At 42.8% G+C, this 23,278-nt stretch overlaps 2 protein-coding genes across 2 annotated transcripts in view; one reads left to right on the top strand and one right to left on the bottom strand.

The window, feature by feature from the left end:
* Positions 1 to 1,500: 1,500 nt before the first annotated feature.
* On the top strand, positions 1,501 to 20,077 carry LOC142970804 (protein-methionine sulfoxide oxidase mical3b-like). Its single transcript, XM_076111238.1, is given in 30 exon segments — positions 1,501 to 1,767; positions 2,094 to 2,301; positions 2,385 to 2,501; positions 2,612 to 2,713; positions 2,853 to 3,008; positions 3,087 to 3,187; positions 3,275 to 3,532; positions 3,619 to 3,734; positions 3,847 to 3,973; positions 4,079 to 4,172; positions 4,264 to 4,411; positions 4,554 to 4,802; positions 5,054 to 5,201; positions 5,289 to 5,456; positions 5,637 to 5,717; positions 6,483 to 6,557; positions 10,551 to 10,710; positions 12,339 to 12,409; positions 12,511 to 12,562; positions 12,713 to 12,919; positions 14,474 to 14,539; positions 14,806 to 15,312; positions 15,395 to 15,477; positions 16,321 to 16,395; positions 17,486 to 17,536; positions 17,641 to 17,886; positions 19,105 to 19,198; positions 19,481 to 19,580; positions 19,727 to 19,800; positions 19,893 to 20,077. Coding segments are annotated over 30 exon segments (4,386 nt in total).
* Positions 20,078 to 23,156: 3,079 nt separating this feature from the next.
* Positions 23,157 to 23,278, bottom strand: part of lta4h (leukotriene A4 hydrolase) — a 6,686-nt gene continuing 6,564 nt past the window's right edge. Inside the window, exon 19 of the mRNA XM_076111277.1 lies at positions 23,157 to 23,278. This exon is cut by the window's right edge and continues 138 nt beyond it. Coding sequence (XP_075967392.1) covers position 23,278 — 1 coding nt within the window. The 3' untranslated portion in view covers positions 23,157 to 23,277.

Genomic DNA, 23,278 nt, shown 5'->3' with positions numbered 1-23,278 from the left:
TCACTGTTCCGTCTGTAATATAAAGATATTAAATATGTTACTGAACTCACCTGTTTCTGTGCCTTTATTTCCTGAAGGGAGTTCATTCAAAGATTCATTTCAGTTTGCATTAAATTCATGGTTTAAGTTTTTGGTTGAAAGCATCATCATTTCATATCTCCTTTAAAAGTATTGTAGGAGTTATGTTTTTCATCAATAATAAAGATGAAGATGTTGTTAATAAGTGAACATCCAGCCTGAAGGGTGCGCTGCTGCGTCTCTGCCTCCTGATCTCCTCCTTAATCTCTCAACTCAAACACACTCGGATTACAGATTACTGTCTGTCTTCAGGGGGGCGGAGTCTGCTGTCCACTGACTCCACCCCCTGACCTTAGACACGCTGTGTGTGTGTGAGTGCGTGTGTGTGTGTGTGTGATAAGTAGATTTCAACATTGGCTGGCAGCAGTTGCAGACGGACAGCAGCTCTCTGAGACGTAAGTAAACACTGATTCATTTAACACATTTACATCTGAGCATTATAACTCTGTGTGTGTGGGGGGGGGGGGGGGGTGTGTGTCTGGGGGGGTGTGTGTCTGGGGGTGGGGGTGGGTGTGTGTTCAGGGTCTTTAGACTGAGTGAAAAATATTGTAATTTTAAACAGTAATTTAATATGAATCTTCAAACAGAAACAGGTGTTATTATTGAATTAAAGCAAACAGACAGATTCAAATGTTCCTTTATGTAAACTAATAATAACTAATAATCCAGATTATCAGTGTTTACAGGTGTGCTGTTAGCGGACAGCTTCATTGGTTCCTCCCGGTCTGATTTTACTGAATGTTCAGTTTTAATGAACAAATAATTAGTCAAGGAATTTCTATGAACGTTGGTCTATTATTATTATTTATAAACTCGTGTGTGTGTGTGTGTGTGTGTGTGTGTGTGTGTGTGTGTTGGTGCTTGGTACAGACGGATCTGTTCTGTATGAAGCTCTTTGTTGCTCTTCACTCTGATTGTCTGCTCTGCACGTGCCCCAGCACACACAGTCACTCAGACAGGTCATGTGACCTGAACACAGTGACATCATTATGACTCTCTGTGATGTTTGAAGCTGAAGCTGAAAACCAGTTTCTCTGTGTTTTTGTTGTTGTTTTCAGGTCTTAATCTTGACGTCAGTATTTGAGTTCTACATGTTGTGACGGTTCTCTACTGGATAAGACCTGGATACTGCAACTGAATATAGGTGTATACTTAGGTGTGTACATACTTCTTCTTTATACTACTTCAGAACACCCAAAGAATCATAATCTAAGGCTCAAAACTTCCCCAACATTGAAATAGTGAACAATCCTTTTATTCACAGTTGTATTGTCACTTCCTGTCCTCCGTATCTGTGACAGAGTGAGACCTCTCTCAGACGTCGGAAGGCGAGCTGGAGTCCGTCAGTGACATCATCAGTAGGTGACGCCACCCCCCCCCCCCCCCCCCCCCGATGGTGACCCGCAGCCTCCAGGGGTCGCCATGGGAGACAAGTCGTACCCAGAATGCCGAGCTCAGGAGCTGTTCGACGAGTTCGTGTCAGCGTCGACCTGCAGGGCGGCGCTGTGGTCCTTCAGCCAGCTGTGTGAACATCTGCAGCTGGACCGGAGCACCGCGGAGAGGCTGCTGTACCGACCAATCAAACGCCGCCTCAACTACTGGAGGGCCAACGCTCTGTGGGCCAAACTGGACCGGAGAGCCAATCAGCAGGAGTACCTGAAGGGGGGCCGAGTCTGCAGCAACACTACTGTAAATTCTATATATATAATATATATAATATATATATTATATATATATATTATATATATATATATATTATATATATATATATATAATATATATATTATATATATATAATATATATATTATATATATATAATATATATATTATATATTATATATATATTATATATATATTATATATATATTATATATATATTATATATATATTATATATCATTAACAACACCACTAACCTGAATGGGGGCAGAGTCTGCAGCAACACCACTGTATCTTCTTTATATACGTATATTATTATATATAATAGCACCACGTCTGTCTCTCTGATTGGTCAGTGTGTGATCATCGGGGCGGGGCCCTGCGGCCTGAGGACGGCGGTGGAGCTGAGCTTCATGGGAACTCGGGTGGTGGTGCTGGAGAAGAGAGACTCCTTCTCCAGGAACAACGTGCTCCACCTGTGGCCCTTCACCATCCACGACCTGCGGGGCCTCGGGGCCAAAAAGTTCTACGGAAAGTTCTGCGCCGGCTCCATCGATCACATCAGTGAGTCGATTTATCCCGTTGATTCTGATCGATCGGGACGAGACGGATCTTCCGATCAGCGCCACCTGTTTTCTGTCTTGCAGGTATCCGTCAGCTGCAGCTGGTCTTGCTAAAGGTCGCCTTACTGCTGGGGGTAGAAGTCCATGTCAACGTGGAGTTCAAGAACCTGGTGGAGCCGCCAGAAGACCAGCACCGACGCAGTGAGAGCTTCAGTTATTCAAATAAGAACGGTTGATTGTTAGTAAAACAATACTTATCTATTTGTATACCTGTCCAGCTGCTTACCTGTCTCTCTGCCTTACCTGTGCAGAGGTGGGCTGGAGGATGCAGGTGAGTCCAAAGTCTCACACCGTCAATCAGCTGGAGTTTGACGTCATCATCGGAGCAGACGGACGCAGGAACACACTCCCAGGTGAACCAATGAGAGTGTGAGAACACGTTGTCACGCTAACGTGGGTCAACATACACCCTGATGAGGCAGAGTGGGATATGTCCTACGTCAGCCACCATACAGAGAATAAACCCTTTGATTTATGTCAATACTTTTTCAGGTTTCAGGCGTAAAGAGTTTCGAGGGAAGTTGGCCATCGCCATCACGGCTAACTTTAAGAACAGGAACACCTCGGCCGAGGCCAAAGTGGAGGAGATCAGCGGAGTCGCTTTCATCTTCAACCAGAGGTTCTTCCAGGAACTTCGACAGGAAACTGGTACGAAACATGAACCAGATCTGGTTTCATCTGTTTTAGTGATGTTGTTGTGAGACTGTTATTGTTATTATATTTCAGGCATCGATCTGGAGAACATTGTTTACTACAAAGATGACACTCACTACTTTGTGATGACGGCTAAGAAACAGAGTCTTTTGGAGAAAAGAGTCATTAAACAGGTTAATCACACCTGGATACACAACAAAAGACTCAGTACAGTCAAGGAGAGTGAAGTCTGAGACAATAAAAACATCTTCCTCCATCAGGACTTTGCAGACACCGAGCTGCTTCTGTCTCGGGCAAACGTGGACCAGAATGCATTGCAGGCGTACGCCCGCGAGGCCGCCGACTTCTCCACCAATCACCAGCTGCCGTCTCTGGACTTCGCCATGAATCACTACGGTCAGCCAGACGTCGCCATGTTCGACTTCACCTGCATGTACGCGTCGGAGAACGCCGCCATGGTTCGCCAACGCCACGGACACCAGCTGCTGGTCACACTGGTGGGAGACAGTTTAGTGGAGGTGAGACAGGTGTCATGCTGGATAAGTTAGTTATACATATTAAATACATTTAACCTCATTGATCAGATCGCCGATTTTGTCTGCAGCCGTTCTGGCCAATGGGAACAGGTATAGCTCGAGGGTTTCTGGCAGCTCTCGATTCAGCCTGGATGATCCAGAGATGGTCTCAAGGAGAAGCTCCTCTGGACATCCTGGCAGACAGGTACATACTATAACCAGCCCTAACTATAAACCTGAACCAGCCCTAACTATAAACCTGAACCAGCTCTAACTATAAACGTTATCCAAGAGTCTCTCTCTCCTGTCTCTCTCAGAGAGAGTCTGTACCGTGTCCTCCCTCAGACTACTCAGGAGAACCTTCAGAAGAACATCAGTCTGTTTACAGTCGACCCGACAACAAGATACGTGAACATCAACCTGATGCTCATCACACCTGCTCAGGTACGCACACACACACACACACACACACACACACACACACAGGTACACAACGTGTAAATATTTGAAATGTGTCTAAAGCAACAAAATCATTTTTCTGTATTTCAGGTGAGACATCTGGTGGACACAGGTGAGAAGGCGGGGCTAAACACAGACTGTGGGGATATCATCCGCCTGCCATCTCCCAGATTCCTTAAACAGAGTGAGTTCCTACTTTATCTTCAATAAGATTGATTATTATACTTTGAATGAGCTGTGATGTGATTGGTCGCCTGTCTCCTCCTCTCTGATAGGTTCTTTCTCTCAGTCCAATAAGCTGCTGACTTGGTGTCAGGAGCAGACTCGTGGTTACCGTGGTGTTGCTGTTAATGACCTGACTACTTCCTGGAAGAATGGCCTCGCTCTCTGTGCCCTGATTCACCGATACCGACCTGATCTCATGTAACAATAATCAACATTATCAATATTATTATTATGTCATAATGATACCAACCTGATTTCATTACCTCCTGTCTACCTGTCCTCCTGTCTACCTGTCCTCCTGTCTACCTGTCCTCCTGTCTACCTGTCTGTCTGTCCTCAGAGACTTTGCCTCTCTAAACGTGTCCTCAGTGGAGGACAACACACGTCTGAGCTTCGATGTGGCCGAGCGTCACTTTGGGATTTCTCCTCTGATGACGGTCGATGAGATGAATTGTGTAGCAGAGCCGGACTCTCTGTCCATGGTGATGTACCTGAGTCAGTTCAACCAGCTGTTAAAGGACAAGCTGCCCCCTGCTGGTGAGATCTATAATCAATATTATCATTATTAAGATCATATTAATGTACCTGAGTCAGCTGTTTAAGGACCAATGAACGAATAAAAAGAGAAAAGTTTCTAAAACAAAAGGTATTTTAAAGAAAAAAACCTCATATGAATAAAAATACTTTACAAAAAAGAGAAAATGTAGTTAAACTAAGTAAAAAATACTTTAAATTAATACTTTTTCTCGACAGACTAATATTAATTCTAACAATTCTGGTAAGACTCCTGAAGGTGTGACTTCCTGTTTCAGGTGGTCTGAATCACAGCGCTGACCTCAGATCAGCCCTCATCACTCCGGCCTCCCTGCTCAGCAGACTGGGCCTCAGTCCGTCCAGGAAGAGGAACCCAAAGGTCCCGGCAGAGTCTCAGAGAGACGCTCTGGGCAAAAGGAGGAAGACCAGTGGAGACAGTCGAGAGCTCCAGGAGGTCACTTTAGTCTCTGAATCACATTTCAATGTTTCTACTCGAGTTTGTTCTTGTTTTTAGTGAAGTCTCCATGTTCCCTGTTTCCAGTCATGTGACCTGAACGCCGATGACGTCATCCAGGTGTGCGACGAGGCCTTTGTGGGCGGGGCCAGTCGCTCCAGGGTGCGTCTGATGGCCAATCAGCTGCAGGCAAAGCTGGACGAGAGGAGTTCTTCTTCTTCGTCTTCTTCTGACGCGGCTGCGTTACGTCGAGAGGTGAGACACGAGCGGTCCTCCAGAGAGGCTTTAATGTTCTACATTATCTGCTACTAATGGGAATATTCATGTTAATCATTATCATTATTATTATTATTATTATATGGATGTTGATATTAATATTAATAATGTACTCATTAATCAATAATAAGTCTGTATGTTACTCTGTGATTGGACCAGCAGGGGGAGCTCCCCCCCCCCCCTCAGTCTGAAGACCGTCAGCCGGCTGAATCTTCGGGTCAGACGTCATCATGGAGACCGGTAAAGACTGGTAGTCAGTAGAGACCAGTCGAGACCAGCAGAGACCAATAGAGACCAGTAGAGACCAATACAGACCGGTAGAGACCAATACAGACGAGTAGAGACCAATACAGACCGGTAGAGACCAATACAGACCGGTAGAGACCAATACAGACCAGCAGAGACCAATAGAGACCAGTAGAGACCAGTAGAGACCAATACAGACCGGTAGAGACCAATACAGACGAGTAGAGACCAATACAGACCGGTAGAGACCAATACAGACGAGTAGAGACCAATACAGACCGGTAGAGACCAATACAGACCGGTAGAGACCAATACAGACCAGCAGAGACCAATAGAGACCAGTAGAGACCAGTAGAGACCAGTAGAGACTGATAGAGACTGCATACTAAAGTATTACATACCAATGTACTGCATACTAAAGTACTGCATACTATAGTATTACATACTAACATTGTGGACCAGAGACCTGAGTCCACATCAGCTGAACTCACACTCTTGTGTTTTGGAGTGTTTTACGTGCGGTGAAGAAACACAACTTTCACAAAACTACAAATGAAATGTTTGACGGCTGATTCACCACTTTTAGATCTACTCTGTGGTTTTCACGCTCACTTGGTCCTAGTTCCTCGGTCTCGGTTTACTACTCGTGAACTTGTGTGTTTTAAATATTTAATACTCGTTATCATATTTTTATTCAACGAGTTGTACTCCTCGAGTATTTAAGTACTGAGTAACTGTCTTCCTCTCTGTCTCCTTCAGAGGAAACGGACTCTTCAACAGGAACAGATGAGTTTTCGATTCAAAGAGAAGATCAAGTCTCAGTCCGAGGAGCAGGTACGGCGCTGCAGGGCATTCTGGGTATCTGAGGTGTTGTATACATGTGAGGCGTCAGCATTAATGTGGACTGTCTCTTTAAGAAGCTCAGATCACATTGAAATAAGGAGTCAGCGGTTGTTGTTTTGTCCTCCGGCTCAGTCTAATTCCTGAAGCTCTTCAGGGCAAAGTGGTCCATGTGATCAATGAGAGGATCAATAACAAACAGCCTCCACATGAAGCACATGAATAGTTCCTATTGACTTCAGATCAGCCTGCAGACTCTCAGCAGACGGACTTCCCCTACGTCTGCTGACTCCAACAAACTTTATTTAATCCTTTATTTGGTTCTTCTGACACCAGAATCATGTATTGATCGTGTTGATCGTATTGATCGTATTGATCGTTGATCGTATTGATCGTGTTGATCGTTGATCGTATTGATCGTGTTGATCGTTGATCGTGTTAATCGTATTGATCGTGTAGATCGTATTGATCGTGTTGATCGTGTTAATCGTATTGATCGTTGATCGTTGATCGTATTGTTCGTGTTGATCGCGTTAATCGTATTGATCGTGTTAATCGTATTGATCGTGTTGATCGTTGATCGTGTTCATCGTATTGATCGTTGATCGTTGATCGTTGATCGTATTGATCGTGTTGATCGTGTTAATCGTATTGATCGTGTTGATCGTGTTGATCGTTGATCGTATTGATCGTGTTGATCGTTGATCGTGTTCATCGTATTGATCGTTGATCGTTGATCGTATTGATCGTGTTGATCGTGTTAATCGTATTGATCGTGTTGATCGTATTGATCGTGTTGATCGTTGATCGTGTTAATCGTATTGATCGTGTTGATCGTATTGATTGTATTGATCGATCGTTGATCGTGTTGATGTTATTGATCGTTGATCGTGTTGATCGTTGATCGTATTGATCGTTGATCATATTGATCGTGTTGATCATATTGATCGTGTTGATCATATTGATCGTGTTGAGCGTATTGATTGTGTTGATCGATCGTTGATCGTATTGATGTTATTGATCGTTGATCGTATTGATTGTATTGATAGTGTTGATTGTTGATCGTGTTGATCGTTGATCGTGTTGATTGTTGATCATTGATCATGTTGATCGTATTGATCGTATTGATTGTATTGATCGATCATTGATCGTATTGATCGTGTTGATCGTATTGATCGTATTGATGGTGTTGATTGTTGATCGTGTTGATCGTTGATTGTGTTGATCGTGTTGATCGAATTGATCGTTGATCATTGATCGTATTGATCGTATTGATCGATCATTGAGCGTATTGATCGTGTTGATCGTGTTGATCGTGTTGATTGTATTGATCGATCATTGATCGTGTTGATGTTATTGATCGTTGATCGTGTTGATCGTTGATCGTGTTGATCGTTGATCATATTGATCGTGTTGATCGTATTGATCGTGTTGAGCGTATTGATTGTGTTGATCGATCGTTGATCGTATTGATGTTATTGATCGTATTGATCGTATTGATCGTATTGATGGTGTTGATTGTTGATCGTGTTGATCGTTGATCGTGTTGATCGTATTGATCGTGTTGATTGTATTGATCGATCGTTGATCGTATTGATGTTATTGATCGTATTGATCGTATTGATCGTATTGATGGTGTTGATCGTTGATCGTGTTGATCGTATTGATCGTGTTGATTGTATTGATCGATCGTTGATCGTATTGATTGTGTTGATCGTGTTGATGTTATTGATCGTTGATCGTGTTGATCGTATTGATCGTTGATTGTATTGATCGTATTGATGGTGTTGAGTGTTGATTGTGTTGATTGTGTTGATCGTGTTGATCGTATTGATTGTATTGATCGATCATTGAGCGTATTGATCGTGTTGATCGTATTGATCGTGTTGCTCGTATTGATCGTATTGATGGTGTTGATTGTTGATCGTGTTGATCGTTGATTGTGTTGATCGTGTTGATCGAATTGATCGTTGATCATTGATCGTATTGATCGATCATTGAGCGTGTTGATCGTGTTGATCGTGTTGATCGTGTTGATCGTGTTGATTGTATTGATCGATCGTTGATCGTGTTGATGTTATTGATCGTTGATCGTGTTGATCGTTGATCGTGTTGATCGTTGATCATATTGATCGTGTTGATCGTATTGATCGTGTTGAGCGTATTGATTGTGTTGATCGATCGTTGATGTTATTGATCGTATTGATCGTATTGATCGTATTGATGGTGTTGATTGTTGATCGTGTTGATCGTTGATCGTGTTGATCGTATTGATCGTGTTGATTGTATTGATCGATCGTTGATCGTATTGATGTTATTGATCGTATTGATCGTATTGATCGTATTGATGGTGTTGATCGTTGATCGTGTTGATCGTATTGATCGTGTTGATTGTATTGATCGATCGTTGATCGTATTGATTGTGTTGATCGTGTTGATGTTATTGATCGTTGATCGTGTTGATCGTATTGATCGTTGATTGTATTGATCGTATTGATGGTGTTGAGTGTTGATTGTGTTGATTGTGTTGATCGTGTTGATCGTATTGATTGTATTGATCGATCATTGAGCGTATTGATCGTGTTGATCGTATTGATCGTGTTGCTCGTATTGATCGTATTGATGGTGTTGATTGTTGATCGTGTTGATCGTTGATTGTGTTGATCGTGTTGATCGAATTGATCGTTGATCATTGATCGTATTGATCGATCATTGAGCGTATTGATCGTGTTGATCGTGTTGATCGTGTTGATCGTGTTGATCGTGTTGATTGTATTGATCGATCGTTGATCGTGTTGATGTTATTGATCGTTGATCGTGTTGATCGTTGATCGTGTTGATCGTTGATCATATTGATCGTGTTGATTGTATTGATCGATCGTTGATCGTGTTGATGTTATTGATCGTTGATCGTGTTGATCGTTGATCGTGTTGATCGTTGATCATATTGATCATGTTGATCGTATTGATCGTGTTGAGCGTATTGATTGTGTTGATCGATCGTTGATCGTATTGATCGTATTGATCGTATTGATCGTATTGATCGTATTGATGGTGTTGATTGTTGATCGTGTTGATCGTTGATCGTGTTGATCGTATTGATCGTGTTGATTGTATTGATCGATCGTTGATCGTATTGATTGTGTTGATCGTGTTGATGTTATTGATCGTTGATCGTGTTGATCGTATTGATCGTATTGATCGTTGATTGTATTGATCGTATTGATGGTGTTGAGTGTTGATTGTGTTGATCGTGTTGATCGTATTGATCGTATTGATTGTATTGATCGATCGTTAAGCGTATTGATTGTATTGATCGATCGTTGATCGTATTGATTGTGTTGATCGATCGTTGATCGTATTGATTGTGTTGATCGTGTTGATGTTATTAATCATTGATCGTATTGATCGTTGATCGTATTGATGGTGTTGATTGTTGATCGTGTTGATTGTATTGATCGATCGTTGATCGTATTGATTGTGTTGATCGTGTTGATGTTATTGATCGTTGATCGTGTTGATGTTATTGATCATTGATCGTGTTGATCGTGTTGATCGTTGATCGTGTTGATCGTTGATCATATTGATCGTGTTGATCATATTGATCGCGTTGATCGTGTTGATCGTGTTGATCGTGTTGATGTTATTGATCATTGATCGTGTTGATCGTTGATCATATTGATCATATTGATCATTGATCGTATTGATCGTGTTGATCGTATTGATCGTGTTGATCGTATTGATCGTGTTGATGTTATTGATCGTGTTGATGTTATTGATCGTTGATCGTATTGATCGTATTAATCGTATTGATTGTGTTGATGTTATTGATACTCACTGATCAGATCAGTTCATGTGAAACGTCCAAATACCTGAAGACGTCTCACTGCTCCTCGTTTACCAGGAAGATTTAGGAGCTTTGAACTGTGTTGAATCTGTCTGTCTGATCAGTACCTGTCTGTCTGACCCCTACCTGTCTGTCTCCAGTCCTCAGGCTGCAGTGACGTGTGCTTCTTCTGTCAGAAGAGAGTTTATCTGATGGAGCGTTTGAGTGCAGAGAGTTTGTTCTTCCATCGCAGCTGTTTCCAGTGTTCCCAGTGCAGCGACACACTGAGACTGGCCGCTTACGCCTTCGACCAGCACGACCGTGAGTCACTAAAGCTGCTAAAACCTGTTCACTTCATTTAATGTGTCATTATTATCCTGAAAGAAATCTGGTTCACAGTGGGACGTTAAACATAAGAACAACAGACCCAAATGAAAACGGGATTATTATCAATGACGACTTTATTGTCAACACCAGATGTACATTCTGGAAGCTTTACTGTGACTTGAATCCCAATATTCTATTTCTGACACATGACCGTCGCAGTTTAACCCTTTCTTCATATGCTCAGTTATTATCCTCATATCTGTATCTTATATCTCTTATAGCCCGAGGGTCATGAACATACGTCTGTTCATACATACAGTCCACACAAAGCCTCTTTATGTACACGACTCTGTTCAACTACATCTTGAACTTCAGACCTCTGATTGAAATATTACAACTCCCACTTCTGTCTTTTCTGTTTCTTCTGTGTTCAAATTAATTTGGTGTTCCACAAGGTTCAGCGCTGGCCCTCAGCTCCTCTGATTACATTCAATTATTTACCTGAGAGATGAAAACATGTTGGCAGAATCATTTATTAACAGAAACTCTTCAGCGATGTTAACTAGATAATGTTAACTAGATCACGTTAACTAGATCATGTTAAGTAGATCATGTTAACTAGATCATGTGAAGTAGATCATGTTAAGTAGATCATGTTAAATAGATCATGTTAAGTAGATCATGTTAACTAGATCATGTGAAGTAGATCATGTTAAGTAGATCATGTTAACTAGATCATGTGAAGTAGATCATGTTAAGTAGATCATGTTAAATAGATCATGTTAAGTAGATCATGTTAACTAGATCATGTGAAGTAGATCATGTTAAGTAGATCATGTTAACTAGATCATGTGAAGTAGATCATGTTAAGTAGATCATGTTAAATAGATCATGTTAAGTAGATCATGTTAACTAGATCATGTTAACTAGATCATGTTAACTAGATCATGTTAACTAGATCATGTTAACTAGATTGTTAACTAGATCGTTAACTAGATCGTTAACTAGATCATGTTAACTGGATAACAGAATCAACAAAACTGTTTCAACGTTTTTTCAATAAAGTAGATCTATAGCGTTATTCTAAATATTTAGTTATTATCAGTGAATCACATGTTTATGATGACAGCTGTCAGACGGCAGAACCTGGATCATCAGGGTGATTTCACACTGATCTGCTGTTCACCACAGTTCACTGATTAGCTACATGATGGTGTGTGTGTGTGTGTGTGTGTGTGTGTGTGTGTGTGTGTGTGTGTGTGTGTGTGTGTGTGTGTGTGTGTGTGTGTGTGTGTGTGTGTGTGTGTGTGTGTGTGTGTGTGTGTGTGTGTTGGTGGGGTGGAGGGTTAATGGTATGCCTCCAGGAAATGAATGCAAGTCAATGTAATCCCCTCTAACGTGATGAAAATGAGACTGTGTGTGTGTGTTATACACACTATATACACGATAGTTTGACTTGTTTGTTTGCTGAACTTTCTCAGCAGCCAATCAAAGTGGAGCAGTCACATGACCAGAGTTATTTGAAGTGTGAGGCGGGACTCGGTTTGACTTTTGGTATAAAAACAGGATGAAGTTTAAGCGTTCACACATCTGTCCTGATGTTTCTTCTTCTGCTGTCTCAGGGAGGTTTTACTGTCTTCAGCACTACGACTCTCGTCTGAGGAACAAACCGACTTCACACCGAGCGTCCATCGTAAGAAAACCTTCCGTCTAATAAAGGTTCAGAGGTTCAAAATATTACAATGAGAGCATGTAAAGAAATGTAAAAACTCAGAGTGTTTGTTTTCTCCACAGGCGTCTCTGGGTTCAGAGTCTCTGATCTCTGCCGGCGGTCGTCGCTCCTCAGGTGAGCTCGGATCACCTGCGTTCTCCTTTCAGACTTTCATACCTGTTCACACCTGAGCGCGCTCCTTAAACTGGATTCACTTGTGGTGCTTTAGTGTGTGTGTGTTTCTGTGTGTGTCTGTGTGTGTGCGTGGCCGTGCTGGTTTGTCAGCAGTGGTTTCTGTGATGGTGGCGACAATGCCGGAGAGGATCGAGCTGGAAAACTACTGCCGGAGCTCAACGAAGATGGAGACGGAGGAGCTGCTGGAGGAGCCTGAGGAGCCCGAGGAGGTCTCTGAGGAGACCCTGAACCGGTTCAACCTCGGCATGGACGAGAAAGACCACCACAGATCCAGGTCTGAGTCTGCTCTGTGGGGCCGTTCTTGTAGCAAAAAGTATTTCGCAAATGTGTGTGGAGAGACACAAGAGAAATAGTTTTTAACAACAATGGCCTCATGCTTCTCTGTATGGAAGGTCATTAACGCCAAGAGAAGATACAAAATAGATGATAGACACTCAAGAGAAGACAACGTATAGAGACAAGTAAAACAATATGACTTTCTATGCAGAAATTCTGACTTTTAAGATTAAAGGTATTATATGCAACAATTTTCTGTAAAAGCAATGATACAAAAAGAATCCCTCTCACTCATCGCTTATCAAATTGAAGGACAGTCCACAACTCTGAGCGGTTGTCCTGAAAATGAGACTAAACCAGAGTTTTGATGGTTTCTATCTGATTAAAACATTGAATAGTTCTGCTGATCGTTATGTCTGTCGACAACATCATTATAAAAGTTCAAGTCAGGATTATAACTTTAAAATGTTACCTTATGAGTTTTAGATATAAATACATTTTAAATAAAGCTCATGATTAAATCTAAAAAGTGACGTTTTAAGTTTTTCAAAAAAGTCTTGACTTTTTAATTTTTATTATTTTTATGTCAAATTGAAAAATGTATGAATAATATTTATTTAATTTACTGGTAGTATTGATCTTCCATACCTCTCGTCTCCTCCCTCCTCAACAGTCTCTTGTGTTTGTCTGCTTCAGTTCAGGGTCAGAGATGGAGGAAGAGGAGGAAGGCCGGGGTCATCGTCATCGTGTGACTTCAGAAGAGGCCAAAGCTTCATGGAGGGAAACTCTGCAGCAGCACCTCCACCTGAGGGAGGAGGAGGAGGAGGAGGATGAAGAGGAGGATGAAGAAGAGGAGGAGGTGGAGTCCAGTGACGGTGAGTCTCAGGGTGTTTTTCTGTTTCCTGTCAGGTCTGTATGAATCTCTGCATGTTGTGTGTTGTAATGTTGTGTTGTTGTTCTGTGATGTTGTGTTTCCTACTGCTGGTAGAGTTGTGTTGTAACGTTTTGTTGTGATGTTGTTGTTGTGTTGTGTTGTTGTATTGTGATGTTGTTGTTGTTGTGATGTTTTGTTGGTGTGATGTTATTGTTGTTGTTGTGTTGTGATGTTGTTGTGATGTTTGTTGTATATTGTGATGTTGTTGTTGTATTGTGATGTTGTTGTTGTTGTGATGTTTTGTTGGTGTGATGTTGTTGTTGTGTTGTGATGTTGTTGTTGTGATGTTTGTTGTATATTGTGATGTTGTTGTTGTATTGTGATGTTGTTGTTGTGATGTTGTTGTTGTTGTGATGTTTTGTTGTTGTGATGTTGTTGTTGTGTTGTGTTGTTGTATTGTGATGTTGTTGTTGTTGTGATGTTTTGTTGGTGTGATGTTATTGTTGTTGTTGTGTTGTGATGTTGTTGTGATGTTTGTTGTATATTGTGATGTTGTTGTTGTATTGTGATGTTGTTGTTGTGATGTTTTGTTGTTGTGATGTTTTGTTGTTGTGTTGTGATGTTGTTGTTGTTGTATTGTGACGTTGTTGTTGTGATGTTTGTTGTATATTGTGATGTTGTTGTTGTCCTCCTGCTGGTAGAGGGGGAGTACAGTCCTTTGGAGATGGAGCGACGTTCAGGCCTGTGGCTCCTGTTAGAGGAGACAGGTAGAGAACTAACCAGACTACATAAAAACATCAAATCTATATATATACATATATCTATATAGTAATGCATACATTACCATATATATACATATACATATATACGTATACATATATATATGTATATATATATATATATACATATATATATATATAGATATCTATATATATATATAGATATCTATATATATCTATATATATATATATCTATATATACTGTGTACTTTATAGTGTGTACTGATGTCTTTTCCTCCCTGTCTCCCTCTCAGAGGAGGAGTTTTCTCCTCTCGTCTCAGCAGCAGGAAGTGACATCACACACTGTGACACACCTGCCTCCCCCCCGCCATCTCGCATCACCTCCTTCACACCTCCGTCCTACACTTTGCGCACCGCCAACACGCCGTCCACCGCCTCTTTCGTCACCATGTCTGACTCCGCCCACGATGACGAGGAGGGAGACAAAGCTCCGCCCACATGGCGCACACCTGTCGTCATCACGGAGACAGCTGTTCAGAGGCATCCTGCTGGAGGGGGGGTCTCGTTTGATGACAATAGCACTGAGCTGAAGAAGCCCCTCCTCCTACATGGCAGAGAGGCGGGGCCAGATGGTGAACGGGCAGCTCCACCCCCTAGAAAGGTGGAGGTGGAAGGGGGCGGGGCAACAACCTTGTGGAGGTCTGTCTTCTCAGGAAACAGGAAGGAGAAGAAGAAGAAGAAGAGCAGCACTTTGCCTCCTGGTACAGAGAGGGATGCAGCCAATCAAAGGAGAGCTACAGGTAATGACTCCATCAAAAAACACAGTGAGGTCACAGTGATGAGGTCATACAGTAACTTTACTTCCTGCATTGCTGTCTTCAGATGAGAGAGGAGGCCTGACGGAAGAGTCCGATCTGGACTCGTCTGCTTTGCTGCAGAGATGTTCACTGAAACCAGGAAACAACGTAAGACTCAAACACACCTACGTCAATGACATCATCATTACATCACATTGACACATAAAAGGATTTGTAACTATAAACCTGAACCAGCTCTAACTATAAACCTGAACCAGCCCTAACTATAAACCTGAACCAGCCCTAACTATGAACCTGAACCAGCTCTAACTATAAACCTGATCGAGCTCTAACTATAAACCTGAGCCAGCCCTAAGTATAAACCTGAGCCAGCCCTAACTATAAACCTGAACCAGCTCTAACTATAAACCTGATCCAGCTCTAACTATAAACCTGATCGAGCTCTAACTATAAACCTGAGCCAGCCCTAACTATAAACCTGAGCCAGCCCTAACTATAAACCTGAACCAGCCCTAACTATAAACCTGAACCAGCTCTAACTATAAACCTGAACCAGCTCTAACTATAAACCTGATCGAGCTCTAACTATAAACCTGATCGAGCTCTAACTATAAACCTGAGCCAGCCCTAACTATAAACCTGAACCAGCCCTAACTATAAGAGTTATCAAAGTTGAAAGTCTTAAGCCTACTCTTAAGTGTGTCTGCCCCACGGACTGAAACTGTAAGCTGGTTCCACAGAAGAGGAGCTGGATAGTTGAAGGCTCTCGTTCCAGTTCTGCTCATGGAGACTCTAGGAACCACACGTAACCCTGAATTTAGGGAGCGCAGCTCTCTAGTGGGGTAATAGGGTACTATGAGCTCTTTGAGATATGATCCACCAAGATCCACTTGAATCTTTGTGGTGAGTTATGGGATCAGACTAATACCTGGATTCAATCACCCCCTTAGAGGTCCTCCCGTTAAACTGTTCTTGTTCTGATGTTTGTAGCTTCGGTTGGATTTGTCTGAGCTCACGTCTGAAATCCAGAGGGTTACAATAAAAGAGGAGGAGGAGAACCAGGAGGTATCAGCTGTGTTTAGTAGTGTCATCAGTGATTTAGGTTGTTGGTAGTTTGAGTTCTGTGGTTTAGAGTTTTATTTTAGCCAAATAGAGATTAGAGTTGATGAGGATGTGTTCCAATTATCTTGATATTAGACTTGTCTGGACTGCTAAGAGACTTGTCCTGACTTGAACTTTTCTACAATGACTTGAGATTTGACACGGTCTTTTCTTGACTTATTCAGGCTTGAGTTGTCTTGAGACTTGAGACTTGTTTCGACTGACTCATATGAGTCTCAAATGAGTTATTCTTGTCTCAACTGACCTGAGACTTGGTCTTCACTGAACCAAACTTGGACTTGTTTCGACTGACTTGATCTTATCTCAACTGACTTGAGACTCTTCTAATTTGTCTCAAGTGACTAATTGTTTGTCATGACTGACTTGGGACCTGTGTCAACCTTTGTCAACCTTTTTTAATTTCATTTTTTAATTTTTAATTTATTATACTATATTGATCCCGTTAAGGGGGAAATTTGTCTCTGCATTTGACCCATCCCTGTATATAGGGAGCAGTGGGCTGCCAACGACAGGCGCCCGGGGAGCCGTTAGGGGTTCAGTGTATTGCTCAGGTACACTTTGACACGTGACACGTCCCAGTCGAGGATCAAACCGTTGACCTTCCGGTTGCCAGACAACCCTCTTAACCCAGTGAGCCACGGTCAGCCTCAAATTTGAAACTTGTCAACAACATCTGAGACTTGACTTGGACATGTTTTGAGCGACTTGTTCCTATCTCAACTGACTTGAGACTTGGGATTGACTGAACCAAAGTTGGACTTGTTTGGAGTGACTTGAGATTGACATGACACGAGTCTCAAGTGGCTTGAGGGTGAGACTTAGACTTGACTCAACTGACCTGGACTGGTCTTGACTGACTCCCCATTTGCTGTAACTTACTTAAGACTTAACGTGGACTCGTCACACCTGACTCGAGACTCGACTTGGACGTGTCCTTGAAGACATAGAAAGCACAGACATGTTAGTTCAGTGTTTGTTGAGACCTGGTTTTGTTTAAATCACTCTGATTGTTTTTGTGCTTCATGTCTCTCAGCCGGCGTACGTTCCTCACGCTCTGGCTTTTAAACGAGCGTACGCCATCAAGGTACGGACCCGGGTCCTCATCTGGTTCTGGTTCATGGTCTGTCCTGTCAGACTCTCTGCTAGACCCCGTGTGATGGATTCACATTGTTGTTTGTGTTGTTTCAGAAACGCTCTCTGAAGAACAGAGTCCCCCTCCAGGACTCTGACGGACAGTCCTCGTGTCCCACAGAGGTGCTAGGGGTCCTGATCCAGCAGAAGGAGACGTCTAGTCTAGATGTGAAGGAGACAATGTTCCAGAGGGGACAAAAAGACGAGGACGAAGACCTGGATGCCAAAATCACCCGACGAGTTCAGAGAGCTGCTAGAAGAAAAGCCAAACAGGAACAGCTGAAGAGACTCCACAAGGCTCAGGTGAGTGTACCTGAGGACAGAGACAGTCAGGGTGAAAGACCAGTTCCACATGAGGACCAAGACAGTCAGGGAGAAAGACCAGGTCCACCTGAGGACCAAGACAGTCAGGGAGAAAGACCAGGTCCACCTGAGGAGCGAGACAGTCGGGGTGAAAGACCAGGTCCACATGAGGACAGAGACAGTCAGGGAGAAAGACCAGGTCCACATGAGGACAGAGACAGTCAGGGAGAAAGACCAGGTCCACATGAGGACAGAGACAGTCAGGGAGAAAGACCAGTTCCACATGAGGACAGAGACAGTCAGGGAGAAAGACCAGGTCCACCTGAGGACAGAGACAGTCAGGGAGAAAGACCAGGTCCACCTGAGGACAGAGACAGTCAGGGAGAAAGACCAGTTCCACATGAGGACAGAGACAGTCAGGGTGAAAGACCAGGTCCACCTGAGGACAGAGACAGTCAGGGAGAAAGACCAGTTCCACATGAGGACAGAGACAGTCAGGGTGAAAAACCAGGTCCACCTGAGGACAGAGACAGTCAGGGAGAAAGACCAGTTCCACATGAGGACAGAGACAGTCAGGGTGAAAGACCAGTTCCACATGAGGACCAAGACAGTCAGGGAGAAAGACCAGGTTCACCTGAGGACCGAGACAGTCAGGGAGAAAAACCAGGTCCACCTGAGGACCGAGACAGTCGGGGTGAAAGACCAGGTCCACCTGAGGACAGAGACAGTCGGGGAGAAAGACCAGTTCCACATGAGGACAGAGACAGTCAGGGAGAAAGACCAGGTCCACCTGAGGACAGAGACCATCAGGGTGAAAGACCAGGTCCACCTGAGGACAGAGACCATCAGGGAGAAAGACCAGGTCCACCTGAGGACAGAGACAGTCAGGGAGAAAGACCAGTTCCACATGAGGACAGAGACAATCAGGGAGAAAGACCAGGTCCACCTGAGGACAAAGACAGTCAGGGAGAAAGACCAGGTCCTCCTGAGGACAGAGAAGGTCAGGGAAAAAGACCAGTTCCACCTGAGGACAGAGAAGGTCAGGGAGAAAGACCAGGTCCTCCTGAGGACAGAGAAGGTCAGGGAGAAAGACCAGGTCCTCCTGAGGACAGAGAAGGTCAGGGAGAAAGGCCAGTTCCACATGAGGACAGAGAAGGTCAGGGTTGAATTGAGGGTTTTGTTTTCTTCGTGTATAAGTACATATTGGTTTTGTTCCAGATGATCCAGAGGCAGCTGCAGCAGGTGGAGGAGAAACAGAGACAGCTGGAGGAGAGAGGAGTGATGGTGGAGAAAGCTCTGAGAGGAGAAGCAGGTACAAACACACAACATGTCCGTCTACTTCTTAAAGTTTAATAAACCCGACGTATGTTTCTTACTAACTCACCTGTGTTTCAGATTATTGGGGAGACTCCAACGACAGCCAGGACATCGAGCTTCACCTGGAAGGTGAGTTCACCTCCTGACTGGGTATCAAGCAACACAGTGTACTGTAGTATATGAAGTATACTGAAGTATACTGTAATGTACTGTAGGGTACTGTAGTCTCTCTGACTCTGTAGGACTAGATAACCTGTCTGTCTCTCTGTCTCTGTAGGACTGGGTAAACTGGATAATCCGGCTCTGATGCAGCAGTGGTTCCAGTTGGTCCAGCAGAAGAACTCTCTGGTCCGATATGAATCTGAACTCATGATATTGTGAGTATCTCACCTTTACATCCGGCAGCAGGTTCAGGTTTACCAGAACCTCCAGGATGTGGTTTATTAAGTAGATTCGGGTTGACCAGGATGAATCAGGACTGTGTGGATCCTGGTGTCAGGCTCTGGTCTCTGCTGTGTTTTAGTGCTCGAGAGTTGGAGTTGGAGGACCGACAGAGTCGCCTGCAGCAGGAGCTCAGAGAGCGGATGGCTGTGGACGGTAACATCAAACCCAGCAGGAGTTTAATCACGTTTAATAATATGTAATATTTAGTGAATATTAATATCTCAGTGTGTGGTGGTTTTGTCCAGACCACCTGAAGGAGGAGTGGGAGCTGCTGGAGGAGCGTCTGATCCTGGAGGAGATGTTGGAGGTGGTGGAGCAGAGAGACTCTCTGGTGTCTCTGCTGGAGGAACAGAGACTGCAGCAACGACAGGAAGACCGGGACCTGGAGGAGGTCATGATGACCCGAGGACTGGGACTCAGCTGGACCTGAACCTGGAAGGGTCTCTGCAGTACCTGAACTGTTCTGAACTGGTTCAGTCTGACTTTATCAATGCAAAGGTTGATTTGAAAACAGTTTAAGTTTGGTATTCTTTGGAGTTTTGGAGAATTTTGGACCCAGTTCGAAGTGGACTCATGAAAAATACCCAAACCAGATGTAATTAAACCAGTTACAGTAAACCAGGTCTGAGATAGACCCGAAGACAGTCAGCATCAGTCCACCATGAGCTCTCCAGTCTTCCTCTTCTCCTTCTCCTCCTTCTTCTTCTCCTTCTCCTTCTCCTTCTTCTCCTTCTTCACCTCCTTCTCCTTCTTCTTCTCCTCCTTCTCCTTCTTCTTCTGCTTCTCCTCCTCATCCTTCTTCTGCTTCTCCTCCTCCTTCTCCTTCTCCATCTTCTCCTTCTCCTCCTTCTTCTCCTTCTTCTTCTCCTTCTCCTCCTTCTTCTTCTCCTCCTTCTCCTTCTCCATCTTCTCCTTCTCCTCCTTCTTCTCCTTCTTCTCCTCCTTCTCCTTCTTCTTCTCCTCCTTCTCCATCTCCTCCTTCTCCTCCTTCTTCTCCTTCTTCTCCTCCTTCTCCTTCTTCTTCTCCTCCTTCTCCATCTCCTCCTTCTCCTCCTTCTTCTCCTTCTTCTCCTCCTTCTCCTTCTTCTTCTCCTCCTTCTCCATCTCCTCCTTCTCCTCCTTCTCCTCCTTCTTCTCCTCCTTCTCCTTCTTCTTCCCCTCCTTCTCCTTCTTCTCCTCCTGTCTTCACTACATCCGTGTCTGCGTTGTGTCAGCGTTATGTTTCAATGCACAGTAACATGTTGTTATTAATCAGAGTGTAGCTGAGGAGAGTTATTCTTATGGATGATGTCATGGTGTTATGTTAATGGTAGAATGCACGGCTGCATGTACATGAACACGAGTGGAACACGAGTGGAACACGAGTGGAACACGAGTGGAACATCCATTGTTATCGGCCATGTAAACAACTTAAAGGACCAGAACATTCTGTGCAGGGAGACGTAGTCTGAGATGAAGTAGAGACGTAGTTCTACACACGAGAGCACAAGTCAGTAAGTTAAACTGCTTACATTAATACCTTTAACTAGTTCAGTGAGTAACTAGCTGTTGTACAGTAACATGTTGTTACTGTACAACATGTTTATTTAAATGATGCAGTATTACATGTTCAGTGTTGGTGTTTAGCAGCTGTACTGTTCAGACGTATTGATTATTGTGCCAAACACCTGTCGGCCTTATTTCACCTCAACTCGTCATATTATCAATAACTGTTTATTAATCCTGTTTAAAGTCATGCGACTGTTAACGTAACGATGTGTTAATAAAACAAACAGCCTTCTGACTTCATAGCTTCTTGTTTAATAAAAGATTTCTTCTGATTTCTGTGGTTGTTTTGTTTTATACAAACTATTTGTGTTGGACCAGGTTCATCTGTCCATCAGTGTGAGACCTCTACGGCGTGTCCTACGGCGTGTCCTACGGCGTGTCCTACGGCGTGTCCTACGGCGTGTCCTACGGCGTGTCCTACCTGGAGGACTCAGTCTGAAGTACACTTCATCACCTTTCCTCCACTGGAAGGGAATCCAGAGGCTCCTTCCTGATCGCTGTATATCATGATGTTTATTTTATTAAAGTAACATTATTTTGTTAGATTTCATTATTTTTTTTTCATTTAATTATTATAGTTTTGTTTTGTCTTTGGGGTAAAGAAGTCTATTGGTTGATTCACACTCCGGAGCAGAAGGTGGCGGTAATGCACCAATAAAGATGGATGCCAACCGCCATAAACACGCTCGGCCGGCCGGTTCTTGTGTTAAAATGTCCGCTTAAAACAAATTAAAAACCTGCGTTAACGCGCGATAAAATAATTGTCAGCGTTAATTAACTAATGCGTTAACACGTTAACTTGCCCAGCACTCATATTATATTTAATATATAATGTTCAGGCTGAAGCTGGTTAGCTATAAAGGTGTTTGTTCTACTTTATAAGGTCATAACTATTAAAACATGACACTGCGTGAAACAGCCTCCAGGTGGTGCTGTTTGTTATGTAACATACTGTAGTATAAGTACTATACTACTGCAGTATTTGTATCATTTAGATTCTGTAGTACACAGTACTGGAGTCCTCTGTTGTGAGTATTTAACATTATACATTATGAATTAATACAGATATATTGATTCATTTATTTTCATGTTTTGTGAACACATGAATCAGTGAAGGAGCCAACCAGCAGCAGTGAGTGTTTCATGTGATTCATGTGTTATACACGTATTATGCATATTATCATTGACTTATACTCATATATTAAGACTATTGTACACATTTGTATTAACTTGAACTAAATAAATGAATCGTTGCTCAACTCTTTCTCAGATGTTTCTTATTGACACACGTGAATGTTTCTAAAGATGGAGTCATGTTAAGAAACAGTTCCTCTTCTTCTCTGCACTCGGTGCTGTTAACACTTCCTGTTTCTTCACTTCATCAGAAGATGGTGAAACTGAAGTCAGTATTGATCCATCAGACGCATCGAGGCCGTTCACTGCAGATCAAGTGACAGTTTACTAGATGAAGCTTTTATTGTGAAGAGCAGACTCTTCCTGCACCAGTTAACCTCAAACAGAGTTAAAGTGTTTCATGAGTCTAATGAGACGCTTCCTGCTTCATTCTGCTCCTCAGGGAGCTGGTTGAGCATCTAAGATTTAATACGTTAGTGCTCATCAAGATATGTATATATATATATTATATATAATACTTAAACTGATAAGAGACTATCACACCCTTCATATCAACATGAGAGCATAAAACATGATATTACTGTTAAAGCTGCTAATGAATATAATCCAGTTCATCTTTATTTATGTATTGTTTGTACCTTTTATTTTCAAAAACCAGACGTAGTGTGTCCTTCCTCTAACTTTAGTCAGTTTGAAAACATTGACGATGAAGTGAAGTGTGCTCATTTACATTTATTATTATTTATAATTATTAGTGTAATGTGTGGAAAATACACAATATTACAATAGTGACTGTTGCATGCTGGGTAATGAGAGAGAGAAGGACGTTTACTTCAGTCTTTGTTTTATTTCTTCATTTACAGACAAAGAAACAATTTAACCAAATAATGAAGTTTAACACATGAAGGAGCTCCTGATGATCCTGGTCCTGGTCTCACTGGTTTGTCGT

Source organism: Anarhichas minor, unplaced genomic scaffold, assembly GCF_050575085.1.
Source record: "Anarhichas minor isolate MPS153535 unplaced genomic scaffold, ASM5057508v1 ptg000044l, whole genome shotgun sequence".
Lineage (NCBI taxonomy): Eukaryota > Metazoa > Chordata > Actinopteri > Perciformes > Anarhichadidae > Anarhichas > Anarhichas minor.
Note: the sequence above shows the minus strand (reverse complement) of the source record. Positions and strands in the feature narration are given on the sequence as shown.